Source organism: Scyliorhinus torazame, chromosome 6 (assembly GCF_047496885.1).
Source record: "Scyliorhinus torazame isolate Kashiwa2021f chromosome 6, sScyTor2.1, whole genome shotgun sequence".
In the NCBI taxonomy this organism is placed as follows: Eukaryota; Metazoa; Chordata; class Chondrichthyes; order Carcharhiniformes; family Scyliorhinidae; genus Scyliorhinus; species Scyliorhinus torazame.
The window spans coordinates 133,282,109-133,295,291 of NC_092712.1; the positions used below are offsets into that span (position 1 = coordinate 133,282,109).

Below are 13,183 nucleotides of genomic sequence, written 5' to 3' on the forward strand. Positions count from 1 at the left end.
CTGTTCCCCGCCAACCCTACCCTCATGCCCACTACCAGAGCCTGTCAGCCTGGCACTGGCAATACCTCCCCACTTAACTTAATGTCCAGCTCCAGTGGCAATCACCGTTCTATCTGGATGCAATCCCAGCAATAGCCACCACTCCCTGTGGTGCTGCTGGGACCAGAAAGCTACTGGCCGTTTGACTATTTGATCGGTCAACAGCTCTCTGATGTGTGACTTCCTCCCCAGATGGAGGCAGAGGTTTCACTTTAAGCCACTTAACACCCTGCCAACTGTTAAAATGCCTGCAGGGCAAGCAGCCAGAGCTCATGCCACTGCTCCCCCACCCCCTAACCGCAAAGCGCACCTTAAGGTCATGGGAGATGGGAACACTGTCAAATTGTAAAATAACAGCTGTGGAGTCGTGCGTTTTAAAAATTGTAAACTTGCCTCTTCCAAAAGGGTGACACATAACTGGCTGAACGCATCTGAGCTAAATCCAGTAGTTTGGCGTCGGGAACCAGACATGTTGCCTGAACTCACCTGGGGCTATGGATAACTGCGCTTAGTGATTGAACAATTCATATTGTAATGGTTCTTCCTGTTTGTTCTTGCTTATTCCCTGTTCATCACCTTATTTCTCCTTTTATTCTTGCTGTTTTATTTTTGATACATGAAATTCAATGGACCTGTGACTTTAAGGCAAAGCAGCCTATTTGTAGCCTGTACCTTTAATTCAAACAGAAGGATCCAGAAGACTGTGCTGTTTTGGACTGGTGATTGCAGACTGACCGACATCAATGATGACTTCTTTTGATTGATTTATCTGGTGGCCAATGAATTCGCCCAAAAGGCTATGCTTTGTTTTGTAACAGGCAGTGATTGGATCTTATCCCATTGAAGTGGCTCAAAGACCTAAGGAGCTTTCAGCTTTGTTTTGGCAACATTGGAGTATGAGTTCTAGCTAAATCCTTTCCAGAAAGCTGTTGCTAACTATCTCGGAAAAGATATAACTGATCCTCTCCAGAGACAGCTGTGTTTCTGAACTGGTAAGGAGCCTGGATGAATTTCTGTACAGGCGAACTATTACAGGCATGTAAGCAGGGGAGAACCGATCAACTCTCTTTCCAGAAAAGGCAGACGGCTGGAAATAAACCACAAACTGAAGGCAGAGTTTGATGTGAAGAAAAGGGCCTCTCCAGGAAAAGCTGTGAGTGATACATTTCTAAACGACAGAGAAGATCATTACAGACTGCAAGCCAAGGACAACTATAGTGCTGTGAAGAAAGTGTGCTAAGGAACCACCATTTGAAGCAAAGACACTTATCTTTTGACTTTCACCTTATTATTTTCATCCCTCCTCCTCCACCCCACCACCACATGTTTGTCTGTTTTGTGTAGATAGCGGGTGGGACAGTTAGCTTGTTGTGATCCAGTTCTATTTATTGCATATTTCATTATTATCCTTGTTATAAATGAACAGGAATTGTGTTTCAACTCACAACCTAGAGATTATAATTATTGGGCAACGAAGGACCAAAGACTTGGGGAATTTTATAAGAATTATTGGTTAATTAACTTGCGTTAGGAGTCCGGGATGAGAGGGGCTAGTATTGACTGCGTACTGTCCCAGGGTGTCATAATAATATCAACATTTATAAAACTATCAAATAGATGGTATGACAGTAAAGTTACTGTTCAAATGGAGGACAATATTAGTGGATTAAAATTTCCATATCAGTTTATTTTATGAATGGAAAATTGTGTGAACCGTGTCTACACTTTCCTAATGTGCTCCAGGCCACAAATCTCCTTGCTGGAAGCTCAGGTTTGGAAAACCAACCCCATTATGATGCTGGAAGTGGGAATTCCTGCTGATCAAGTGTAGATTGTTTTGGTACAATTGCAGTGACTGGTCTCAGAGGAGTATAGGCACTGACTGCGTATTGTTTGTATGGTTACAGCTGTTTGCACAAAACCTGATCATAATACTTAATGCTGTTCAGTTGTGAATAATTGTAGACACTTGGGAGCAATTTCAAGAGTATAATCTAATCTCGATCAGAGGATTTGTTCAAAAATATATATTGTTTCAGGGCTAAGGTTCATAAATCAGGAAAAGCAGGAGAAAACAAATTCAACAACATTATTTATTTATGTAGCACCTTTAATGTAGTAACACATCCCATAGCACTTCATAGGCATGTTATCAGAAGAATATTGACGACTTCCAGTTGCGGCTATGCGGAGCTAAGCCGCACGATTCGGCAGCTCCCGCGATTACGGACCTTCGGGCTCGCTAGAGGAGCTCCAACGGAATTTTTTTTACAGACAACCCGTGGGGAAGAGAAGAGATAGGTCCCCTACCAACTTTTATGGACCGGACCCGAAGTGCAACGGCCAAAAAAGCGGCATTGGAGCAGCGGGAGAAGCAAGGGAAAAAAAGCAAAATGGCGGCGGCCGGGGACAAAGAGGAGATGCAGGAATTAATCAAGCGCTGCTTCGAGGAACTGCGTAAGGAGATGCTGGCGTCTATGCTGGCGGTAATTGAAGGACTAGGGATAACCCAGAAGGCCCACGAGGTGAAGATCCAGGAGGTCCAGAAAAGAGTGAGTGAGAATGAGGATGAGCCCTTGGGCCTGGCGGTGAAAGTGGAGCGGCACGAGGTGCTACACGAGAAGTGGGCGGGAAGACTCAAGACCTGGAGAACAGGTCGAGGAGAAATAATCTGAGGATCCTGGGTCTCCCAGAAGGAGTGGAGGGGGCCGATGCCGCGGCATACGCGGGCACGATGATCGGGGCGATGATGGGCGCGGAGGCCCCTTCGAGGGCGCTGGAGCTGGGTGCTGGCGAGGAAGCCCAAGGCAACTGAGCCGCCAAGGGCGATGGTGGTGTTATTTCACCAGTTTACGGACAGAGAGAGGGTCCTGAAATGGGCTAAGAAGGAGCGGAGCAGCAAGTGGGACAATGCAGAGATCCGAATATACCCGGACTGGAGCACGGAGGTTGCCAAGCGGAGAGCGGGTTTCAACCGGGCCAAAGCGGTGCTGCATCGGAAAGGGGTGAAATTTGGAATGCTGCAGCCAGCGCGACTGTGGGGTACATACAAGGACCAACACTACTACTTCAAAATGCCTGAAGAGGCGTGGACCTTTATACAAACTGAAAAGTTGGACTCTAACTGAGGGTTTGTGAGGGTGGGGGGTGTTTGAGGGTTGAAGTATGATGGTTGTTGTAGATAGGGGGTCAATCACGCGCAGGAAATGTTATACGGGCTGGGGGAGAGGGACTAGGCCGTGACAGGAGCTGCGCCAGAGGGGGCGGGGCAGGCTTTGGAAAGCATGGGGTTTTATTCCCGCCCGTGGGAAGAAAGGCGGGAAGGGGAATGAGGGATTGATTGAGAGACTCCCACAAGGGGGGGGTCAAAGGGACGGCGGGGGAAGCCTGGGTCAGCAGGTGTCAGCTGACTTACGGGAGTGATATGGGGGGAGCAAAAAAGCTAGACGGGGGTCTAGCGGGGGGGAGCGGAGGGGGAGGGGGGGGAAGGGAGGGAAAGGGTCGCTGCTGCACTGTCCGAAAGGGAATGGGACACAGAAGAGGTGGTCGGGACGGAGGTCCCCCGGCTGGGGGACTGGAGGGCGAGGGAGACGCGGACACGGGACTGGCCCAGAAAAGGAGATGGCTAGTCGGCGGGGGGAGGAGGGGGGGGAGAGCCTCTCCAATCCGGCTGATAACGTGGAACGTGAGGGGCCTGAATGGGCCGGTGAAGAGCGCTCGAGTGTTCGCGCACTTGAAGGGACTGAAGGCAGACGTGGCTATGCTGCAAGAGACACACCTGAAGGTAGTGGACCAGGTCAGGTTAAGAAGGGGATGGGTAGGACAGGTATTTCACTCGGGACTGGACGTGAAAAATAGAGGGATGGCAATTTTGGTGGGAAAGCATGTGTAGTTTGAGGCCAAGACTATCGTACTGGATAATGGAGGGAGATATGTGATGGTGAGTGGTAGGTTGCAAGGGACGTGGGTGGTGTTGGTAAATGTATACGCCCCGAACTGGGATGATGCTGGATTCATGAAGCGCATGTTGGGGTGCATTCCGGACCTGGTGGTAGGAGGCCTGATAATGGGAGGGGACTTCAATACAGTGCTGGACCCAGCACTGGACCGCTCCAGATCAAGGACGGGAAAGATGCCGGCGGCGGCCAAGGTGCTCAGGGGGTTTATGGATCAGATGGGGGGAGTGGACCCATGGAGGTTTGCAAGACCGCAGGCCAGGGAATTTTCTTTCTTCTCCCACGTGCACAAAGCCTACTCCCGGATAGATTTCTTTGTTCTGGGCAGGGCGCTCATCCCGAGGGTGGAGGGGTCGGAGTATTCGGCCATAGCCGTTTCGGACCACACCCCGCACTGGGTGGAAATGGGGCTGGGAGAGGAGAGGGACCAACGTCCGCTGTGGCGGCTGGATGTGGGACTTCTGGCAGATGAGGTGGTGTGTGGGAAGGTGAAAGGGTGTATCGAAAGGTACTTGGAGGCCAACGACAACGGGGAGTTGCGAGTGGGGGTGGGATAGGAGGCGTTGAAGGCGGTGATCAGTGGAGAGCTAATCTCCATCAGGGCTCATAGGGAGAAGACAGAGGGAATGGAAAGGGAGAGGTTAGTGGGGGAGATTTTGAGAGTGGACAGGAGATACGCAGAGGCCCCAGAGGAAAGATTACTTGGGGAAAGACGACGGCTCCAGACGGAGTTTGACCTCTTGACCACGGGGAAGGCGGAGGCACAGTGGAGGAAGGTGCAGGGGGCGACCTATGAGTACGGGGAAAAGGCTAGTCGGATGCTGGCACACCAGCTCCGTAAGAGGACGGCAGCGAGGGAAATAGAGGGAATCAAAGATGGAAGGGGTGCCACGGTTCGGAGTGTAACAAAAATAAAAAAGGTATTCAAGGCCTTCTATGAAGAGCTGTACAGATCCCAGCCCCCAGGGGGGGAAGAGGGGATGAGACGATTCCTAGACCAACTGAGGTTCCCGAGGGTGGAGGAGCAAGAGGTGGCTGGTTTGGGGGCACCAATCGGGTTGGAGGAGCTGAGCAAGGGTTTGGGGAGTATGCAGTCGGGGAAGGCCCCGGGGCCGGACGGGTTCCCGGTGGAGTTCTACAGAAAGTACGTAGACCTGTTGGCCCCGCTACTAGTGAGGACCTTTAACGAGGCAAGAGAGGAGGGGTCCCTTCCCCCGACAATGTCGGAGGCGACAATTTCCTTGATTCTAAAGTGAGACAAGGACCCAGTGCAATGTGGATCGTACAGGCCGATCTCGCTCCTCAATGTGGCCACTAAGTTATTGGCAAAAGTGCTGGCCACGAGGATTGAGGATCGTGTCCCGGGGGTGATTCATGAGGACCAGACGGGATTCGTAAAGGGCAGGCAATTAAACACTCATGTGCGGCGGCTCTTAAACGTGATAATGATGCCATCGGAGGAGGGAGAGGCGGAGATAGTGGCAGCTATGGACGCGGAGAAGGCCTTTGACCGAGTAGAGTGGGAGTACCTCTGGGAGGTGCTGCGGAGGTTTGGGTTCGGGGGAGGGTTTATCAGTTGGGTTAAGCTCCTTTACAGAGCCCCGGTGGCGAGTGTAGTGACGAACTGGCGGAGGTCAGAGTACTTTCGGTTGTACCGAGGAACGAGGCAGGGGTGCCCCCTGTTGTTTGCACTGGCGATCGAACCCTTGGCCATATCATTCAGGGTGTCTAACAAATGGAGGGGGGTGGTCTGAGGGGCAGAAGAGCATCGGGTGTTGCTATACGCGGATGACCTATTGCTGTACGTGGCGGACCCATTGGAGGAGATGGTGGAAGTCATGCAGACTCTTAGGGAGTTTGGGGAGTTCTCGGGCTATAAGCTCAATGTAGGGAAGAGTGAGCTTTTTGTATTACAGGCAGGGGACCAAGAAAGAGGGATAGGGGACCTACCGCTGAGGAGGGCGGTGGGGAGTTTTCGGTATCTGGGGATCCAGATAGCCAGGAGTTGGGGGGCCCTACATAAACTGAATCTGATGAGGCTGGTGGACCAAATGGTGGAGGACTTCAAAAGATGGGACATGTTACCGCTCTCGCTGGCGGGGAGAGTGCAGTCGGTCAAAATGGTGGTCCTTCCAAGGTTTTTGTTTATGTTTCAGTGCCTTCCCATCATGATCACCAAGGGCCTTTTCAAGAGAGTAGGTAGGAGTATTATGAGGTTTGTGTGGGCGAATAAGACCCCGAGGGTAAGGAGAGGGTTCTGGAACGCAGTAGGGACCGAGGAGGGTTGGCGCTGCCAAACCTAGGGAGCTACTACTGGGCAGCAAATGTGGCGATGATCCGCAAGTGGGTTATGGAGGGAGAGGGGGAGGCATGGAAGAGGATGGAGATGGCGTCCTGTAAAGGAACGAGCTTGGGGGCGTTGGTGACGGCACCACTGCCGTTCTCGCCATCAAAGTATACCACGAGCCCGGTGGTGGCGGCAACGTTAAGGATCTGGGGCCAGTGGAGACGGCACAGGGGTGCAGTGGGAGCCTCGGTGTGGTCCCCGATCAGGGGTAACCACCGGTTTGTCCCGGGGAAGATGGACGGGGGGGTTCCAGGGCTGGCATCGGTCGGGGATTAGAAGAATGGGGGACCTGTTCATTGACGGGACATTGGCGAGCCTAGGGGCATTGGAGGAGAAGTTTGAGTTACCCCCGGGAAATGCATTTAGATATATGCAGGTGAGGTCTTTTGTGAGGCGACAGGTCAGGGAATTCCCGTTGCTCCCGGCACAAGAAATTCAAGACAGGGTGATCTCGGGTGTATGGGTCGGGGAGGGCAAGGTTTCAGCAATACACCAAGAGATGAAAGAAGATGGGGAAGCGCTAGCAGAAGAGTTGAAGGGTAAATGGGAGGAGGAGCTGGGGGAGGAGATCGAGGAATGTTTGTGGGCTGATGCCCTGGGTAGGGTTAATTCCTCCTCCTCATGTGCCAGGCTCAGCCTGATATAATTTAAGGTGGTTCACAGAGCGCACTTGACGGGGGCGAGGTTGAGTCGGTTCTTTGGGGTAGAGGACAGATGTGGAAGGTGCTCAGGGAGACCGGCGAACCATGTCCATATGTTTTGGTCATGCCCGGCACTGGAGGGGTTCTGGAGAGGAGTGGCGGGAGCAATATCTCAGGTGGTGAAAGTCCGGGTCAAGCCAAGCTGGTGGCTAGCAATATTTGGAGTAGTGGACGAGCCAGGAATGCAGGAGGCGAAAGAGGCCGGCATTCTGGCCCTTGCTTCACTAGTAGCCCGGCGACGGATCTTGCTAATGTGGAAGGAGGCGAAGCCCCCCAGCGTGGTGGCCTGGGTAAACGACATGGCTGGGTTCATAAAGCTGGAGAGGATTAAGTTTGCCTTGAGAGGGTCTGCGCAGGGGTTCTACAGGCGGTGGCAACCGTTCCTAGACTATCTCGCGGAGCGTTTGAGGAAGGTCGGTCAGCAGCAGCAGCAACCCAGGGGGCGGGGGGGAGTGGGGTGGGGGGGGTGGGGGGGAATGGGGGATTGCTTGGGGGGATGGATGAGCAGGAGATAACATGAAGGGTGGGGGAAACTGGCACGTGCGGGAGAGAGCCAGTGTATAAAGCTATGTAAATATACCATTTTGTCATGTATATATCTTGCTCAGTGTGATTTTGTGTTATCTTGTTACCGGGTGGGTGGGGGGGGGGTGGGGGGGGGGGGGTGGTTATTGTTTGTAAGGGGAAAAAATTGTGTTGGTAAAAAACTTTAATAAATATATTTTTTTTTAAAAAGAGGTATCACGGCAAAAACTTAATTAACAATTGCAAATGTTAAGGAAGCAATTAAAATGAGAAAATAGAGGTAGAGAGATTTAGGGTAGAATTTCAGAGCTTAGGGCTTTGACAGGTGAAAGCATAAGCCCCAAATGGTGGAATATTTGAAATCATGCAGTCAGAATTAGAGGAGCACAGATAGTTTGGAGGTTTGTAGGGTTGGCGTAGATTACACAAAGAGGGAATGGTGAGGTCTCAGAGGGATTTAAAAACAAGGATAAGAACCTTAAAATGGAGACATTGCTTCACAAGAGGTCAATTTAGGTCAGGGGTGATGGGTGAATATGATTTGGTGCAAGTTAGGTAAATAAGGGCAAGTATCCCATATGCCTTCTTAAACACCTTATCTAACTGTCCTGCTACCTTCAGGGATCTTTGGATACACACCCCAATGTCCCTCTGGGCCTCTGTACTATCTAATGTCCTACCGCTCATTGTGTATATCTTGGTAGTCCTCCCAAAATGCATCACCTCACTTTTCAGTATTTAATACCATTTGCCACTGACCATTTGACCAGCCTGTCTATGTCATCCTGTAATCTCTTCTCTATTTATCACACTACCAATTTTCATGTCAACGGCAAACTTACTGATCACACCTGCATATTCACATCTAGATCATTAGTGCACACAGTAAATCAAGCACTGATCCCTGCGGTACTGGACACAGGTTTCCGGTCAGAAAAACAACCTTTGACCGTCGCCCTCTGCCTCCTGCCATTAAAACAATTTAGTATCCAATATGCCAATTTGCCCTGGATCCCATGTCTCTTCACTTTAAGAGTCTCCCATGTATTTTCGGGGCAGCACGGTAGCCTTGTGGATAGCACAATTGCTTCACAGCTCCAGGGTCCCAGGTTCGATTCCGGCTTGGGTCACTGACTGTGTGGAGTCTGCACATCCTCCCTGTGTGTGCGTGGGTTTCCTCCGGGTGCTCCGGTTTCCTCCCACAGTCCAAAGATGTGCAGGTTAGGTGGATTGGCCGTGATAAATTGCCCTTAGTGTCCAAAAATTGCCCTTAGTGTTGGGTGGGTTACTGGGTTATGGTGATAGGGTGGCGGTGTTGACCTTGGGTAGGGTGCTCTTTCCAAGAGCCGTTGCGGACTCGATGGGCCGAATGGCCTCCTTCTGCACTGTAAATTCTATGTGCGACTTTGTCAAAAGCCTTACTGAAGTCCATAGGTGGAATATTCCCAAAAATGACAAAATGTCAGGTTCAGGCAGAGAACTAGGGCAGAGAAATGGGCAGGTTTCCCAATGAATCTTCCCACACTTTGCCATTTTTTTTAAGGGGAGTATGTTTTGTACCGTGATTGTGAGTGGCAGAGCCTAAACATACCAGCAAGCTCAGCTTCACAGGGATCGGGCTGCCGTTTTCAACCCAAACTCAAGGAATATTGGGGATCACCCCTCCCCACCCCACATACATCGGGACCCTCTAGCTCATTGATGGCACTGCCAGGATGGCAGGGGTCTGTGTCAGGGCACTGCCCTGCTATGTCCCCAACCACCTGGGGGCTACAATGGCCTCCGAGCTCTCACAACATGGTCATCATATCTGGCCTCCGTTTTCAGAGACCAGTTGTGATTCCCGTTGATGTGACATCATGCCTGTGGGTGGGAACATAGCACATTCCTGGAAGATTTTGAATATTAAAATATGTTTAAATGAATGGTAATCAGGTTCACACCCTCGGACCTGATTATGCCTGCTGGGAGGGCCCGGGAGCATCACACCCAGAGCAAATCCTGTTTCAGGCCAGTCCTGCAATTTTCCTGCAATTTGCGCCAGGTGCAACACAGCCGGAAAATCGGCCCCATGTACACTAAATCAACTGCGCTGCCCACATCTATGCACCTAATCGCCTCCTCGTAAAATTGAATCAAATTTGCCAGACATGATTTCCCCCTGACAAAGCCATGCTGACTATCCTTGATTAAACCTTGCATGTATCTCCAAGTGGAGCGTAACTATCCCTCAGATTTTTTTTCCAATAATTACCCGACTGCTCACTGGCCTACAATTCCCTGTTTTTTTCCTACTTCCCTTCTTGAATAATAGCACTACGTTAGATGTCCTGCAGTCCTCCGGCAACTCTACTGTTGCCAGATAGGATTTTAAAAATAGCGTCCGAGTCCCTGTAATCTCCTCCCTTGCCACACAGCAGGCTAGGACAGATGGGGTGGGTGGGGGGACCTTGGATTCATGTCTCACTAAATTCACCCCACGCCATCTGACCTGGGCTTGCAAAATCCTACCAACTGTGCTGGCTTGAGACAATTCACACCTCTTTAACCTTTGATTATCCCTCTCTCCAGTCACACCATCTGGACCTGTAAAGACTTAATTACCTGCAAAGACTTGCATACAAAGTATCATCTTGGATCATTGACTTTATCTATATATGTGTTTGTGGAACTCACCTGATGAAGGAGCTGTGCTCCGAAAGCTAGTGATTCCAAACAAACCTGTTGGACTTTAACCTGGTGTTGTAAGACTTTTTATTGTCCTCAACCTACATTATCCTTCTGCATAGTTAACACAAATGCAAAATATTCATTTAATACCTCACCTACTCCTTTTGGCTCCACACATAGGTAGCCACTTTGGCCCCTAATGAGCCCTGCTTTTTCCCTGCTTGCACTCTTGCCCGTAATATAAATTGACTTGCACATTAGGGGGTAAAGAGAGAAATGCTGGCAATGACAGTACTGATAAAATAGAATCCAAAAGATTGTGATGCACGGCGACTAGCAACAAGAGAGTAGAGAAACATTGCTTCTCAGTCAACAAACATTATATTGTAAAATGGTTATGAACCACTTCAGCACACTTTCTCAATGTATGAGAGCTGATTGTGCAATTCAGGAGCCAAAAGCAATTTGCTTGCCTGATTGCTCTGTTTTGTGATAGTGGATTTTAAGGGCTGTAAAAAAAAAAGGTGATGTGACAGATATGCACCACTTGGAAAAATGAGCTCCACCTCAAAAATCTGAACTGGGGAAGAATTCACCATATTATGCACCTTACACATGGGGACACCTGAAGCTGGTGCATTCAGTCTGCTATGCATATAGGTGCCAAGAAAGTGTCAAATCACATGGCTGAAGTTTCATTTCTGTGCTCAATGGTCAGTATCTTTTCTTCCATGATTTCCATGAACACTGGAATATTGCGGACTGGCAAGTGCAGAAGCTGAAAATTCCCAGGTCATATGTGGTGGTGATAATACTTTGATTCCACTCACTATGAGAAGGGCAGAGCTTTCATTGGATGGCATGGGGGCAATCAGTTTCATGACCAGCAAATATCCTCACAATTCGGTCAGGATTATGTTTGTTGGATCTCATAGAAACCTATAAAATTCTAACAAGCTGAGACAGGATGGACGCAGAAGGGGTGTTTCCGATGGGGGAGGACTCCAAAGCCAGGGTCACAGTCTTCAGGATACAGGGAAAATCATTTATGACTGAGATGAGAAGAAATTCCTTCACCCAGAGAGTGATGAGCCTGTGGAATTCACTATCACAGAAAGAAGTTGAGGCTAAAACATTGTATGTTTTCAAGAGTTAGATATTGCTCTTGGGGCTACAGGAATCAAAGGATATGAAGGGAAAGCAGGAACAGGTAACTGAGTTGGATGATCAGCCATGATCATACTGAATGGCGAAGCAGACCAAAGGGTCGAATGGCCTCCTCCTTGTATTTTCTATGTTTCAGATGGTAACCACTGTGATACCAATATGGAAATCAATGGTTATCGTTCAAAAAGAAGCCACGACGCCCTTTCAATGCAGTCATCCGCATTACCTGCAATTTTAGAACAAGGTGAAATGCTGTGGGCATGGCTTTTAGGAAACAAAGGCATCTGTGTCCACTAATCTTTCTGGGAAATGCTTTAACATCAGAGGTTAGCTTCTGGCTGGAAATTTGAGGAATCATTTGCTGTTATATCCAACTTTGTCACAATGAGAAAATGTGTAATGTTTTAAATGTTGCTCCCAAATTAATTTTGTTCAATCCTTAATGGTCACAGAAGAAGTGTGTGCAAAGGTGAAGGGCACATTTACACTGTGCTATTGTAAAAATAGGTTCACGATTCTGCCCCCATCAGAACTTCCACATGCCTTTAAACTTTGTTTAAAGCTATTCATATACTGAAGAAAAAGATTGCATTTTTGCAAACTCCATTTTGCTGAAAAACTTTGCTTTATTAGTCAGATATTTATGCTGTTAGTCTTTAATTATATTGTAATATTTACTATTTAATGTTTAGTATTGCCGGATAATACAATAGTTATGGTTCATTGCAGTTTCTAATTTAATGGCTCGTCTAATTTTGTGACCTTTCTATTTTCCATTTCAACGTAGGAACTGCCACTGACAAACTTTTGATATTAATCTCCAGGTAGTAATCAGCACAGTTCTATCAATGGTGACACCTCAGTTACAACTGGCAGCCTCCTAGATGACCATCACTGGCACTCTGTGATCATTGAGCGCTATGGACGCAATATCAATTTTACACTGGACCGAGAGACACAGCATTTCAGGACCAATGGTGAATTTGACCACTTGGATCTAGACTATGAGGTAAATGGTCATTGGGTTTTGAATAAAAATAGAAAATTCTGTAAATATACAACATACCAGTCAGTGCCTGAAAACGGGAAATACGTTGTGTTGGGTATAAATTTTCATCAGAAGTGCACTGATTCTCAGTGAACTATGAAATATTTCTAAAAGCTTGAGTTATAAATCGTAATCCTTTGGTTTGATCTATTTAATCCTTTTTAAAAGGAATAAAATGACAGAGTTAATGCAGACAAACTTCCCTGCAATCAAAATATTTTCTACTTGACCTGAGGACTCCATGTTCTTTGATAAATTTGGCCAATAATTGATCTTGGGTGGTTGCAGCAATCAGACTTCGAAGTGCATGGTCAGATAATTCATTTTTGCATTTCAGTTCCAAACTAATGCATTATGTATTAAGATATGCATTAGATGGATTGACCATGCTAAATTGCCCCTTAGTGTCCAAAGGTTAGTTGGGGTTACGGGGATAGGGTGAGGGATTGGGCCGAAGTCATTGAGTCATAGAGTTTTACAGCATGGAAAGATGCCCTTTGGTCCATTGCATCCGTGTCGACCATCAAGCACCTAACTATTCTAATCCCATTTTCCAGCATTTGGTCTGTAGCCTTGTATGCAATGGCATTTCAAGTGTGCATCTAAATACTCCTTAAATGCCTCTACCACCTTTTCAGGCAGAGAGTTCTCGATTCCCACCACCCTCTGGGTAAAAAGCTTTTCCTCACATTTCCACACAAACCTCCTGCCCATTACCGTAAATGTATGC

At 48.4% G+C, this 13,183-nt stretch overlaps 1 protein-coding gene across 1 annotated transcript in view; it reads left to right on the forward strand.

Annotated features, from left to right (window-relative positions):
- The window catches only part of cntnap2a (contactin associated protein 2a), a 2,812,093-nt gene that overhangs the window by 1,147,858 nt on the left and 1,651,052 nt on the right, over positions 1-13,183 (forward strand). The window contains exon 6 of the mRNA XM_072508818.1: positions 12,230-12,414. Coding sequence (XP_072364919.1) covers positions 12,230-12,414 — 185 coding nt within the window. The remainder of the gene's footprint in view (positions 1-12,229; positions 12,415-13,183) is intronic.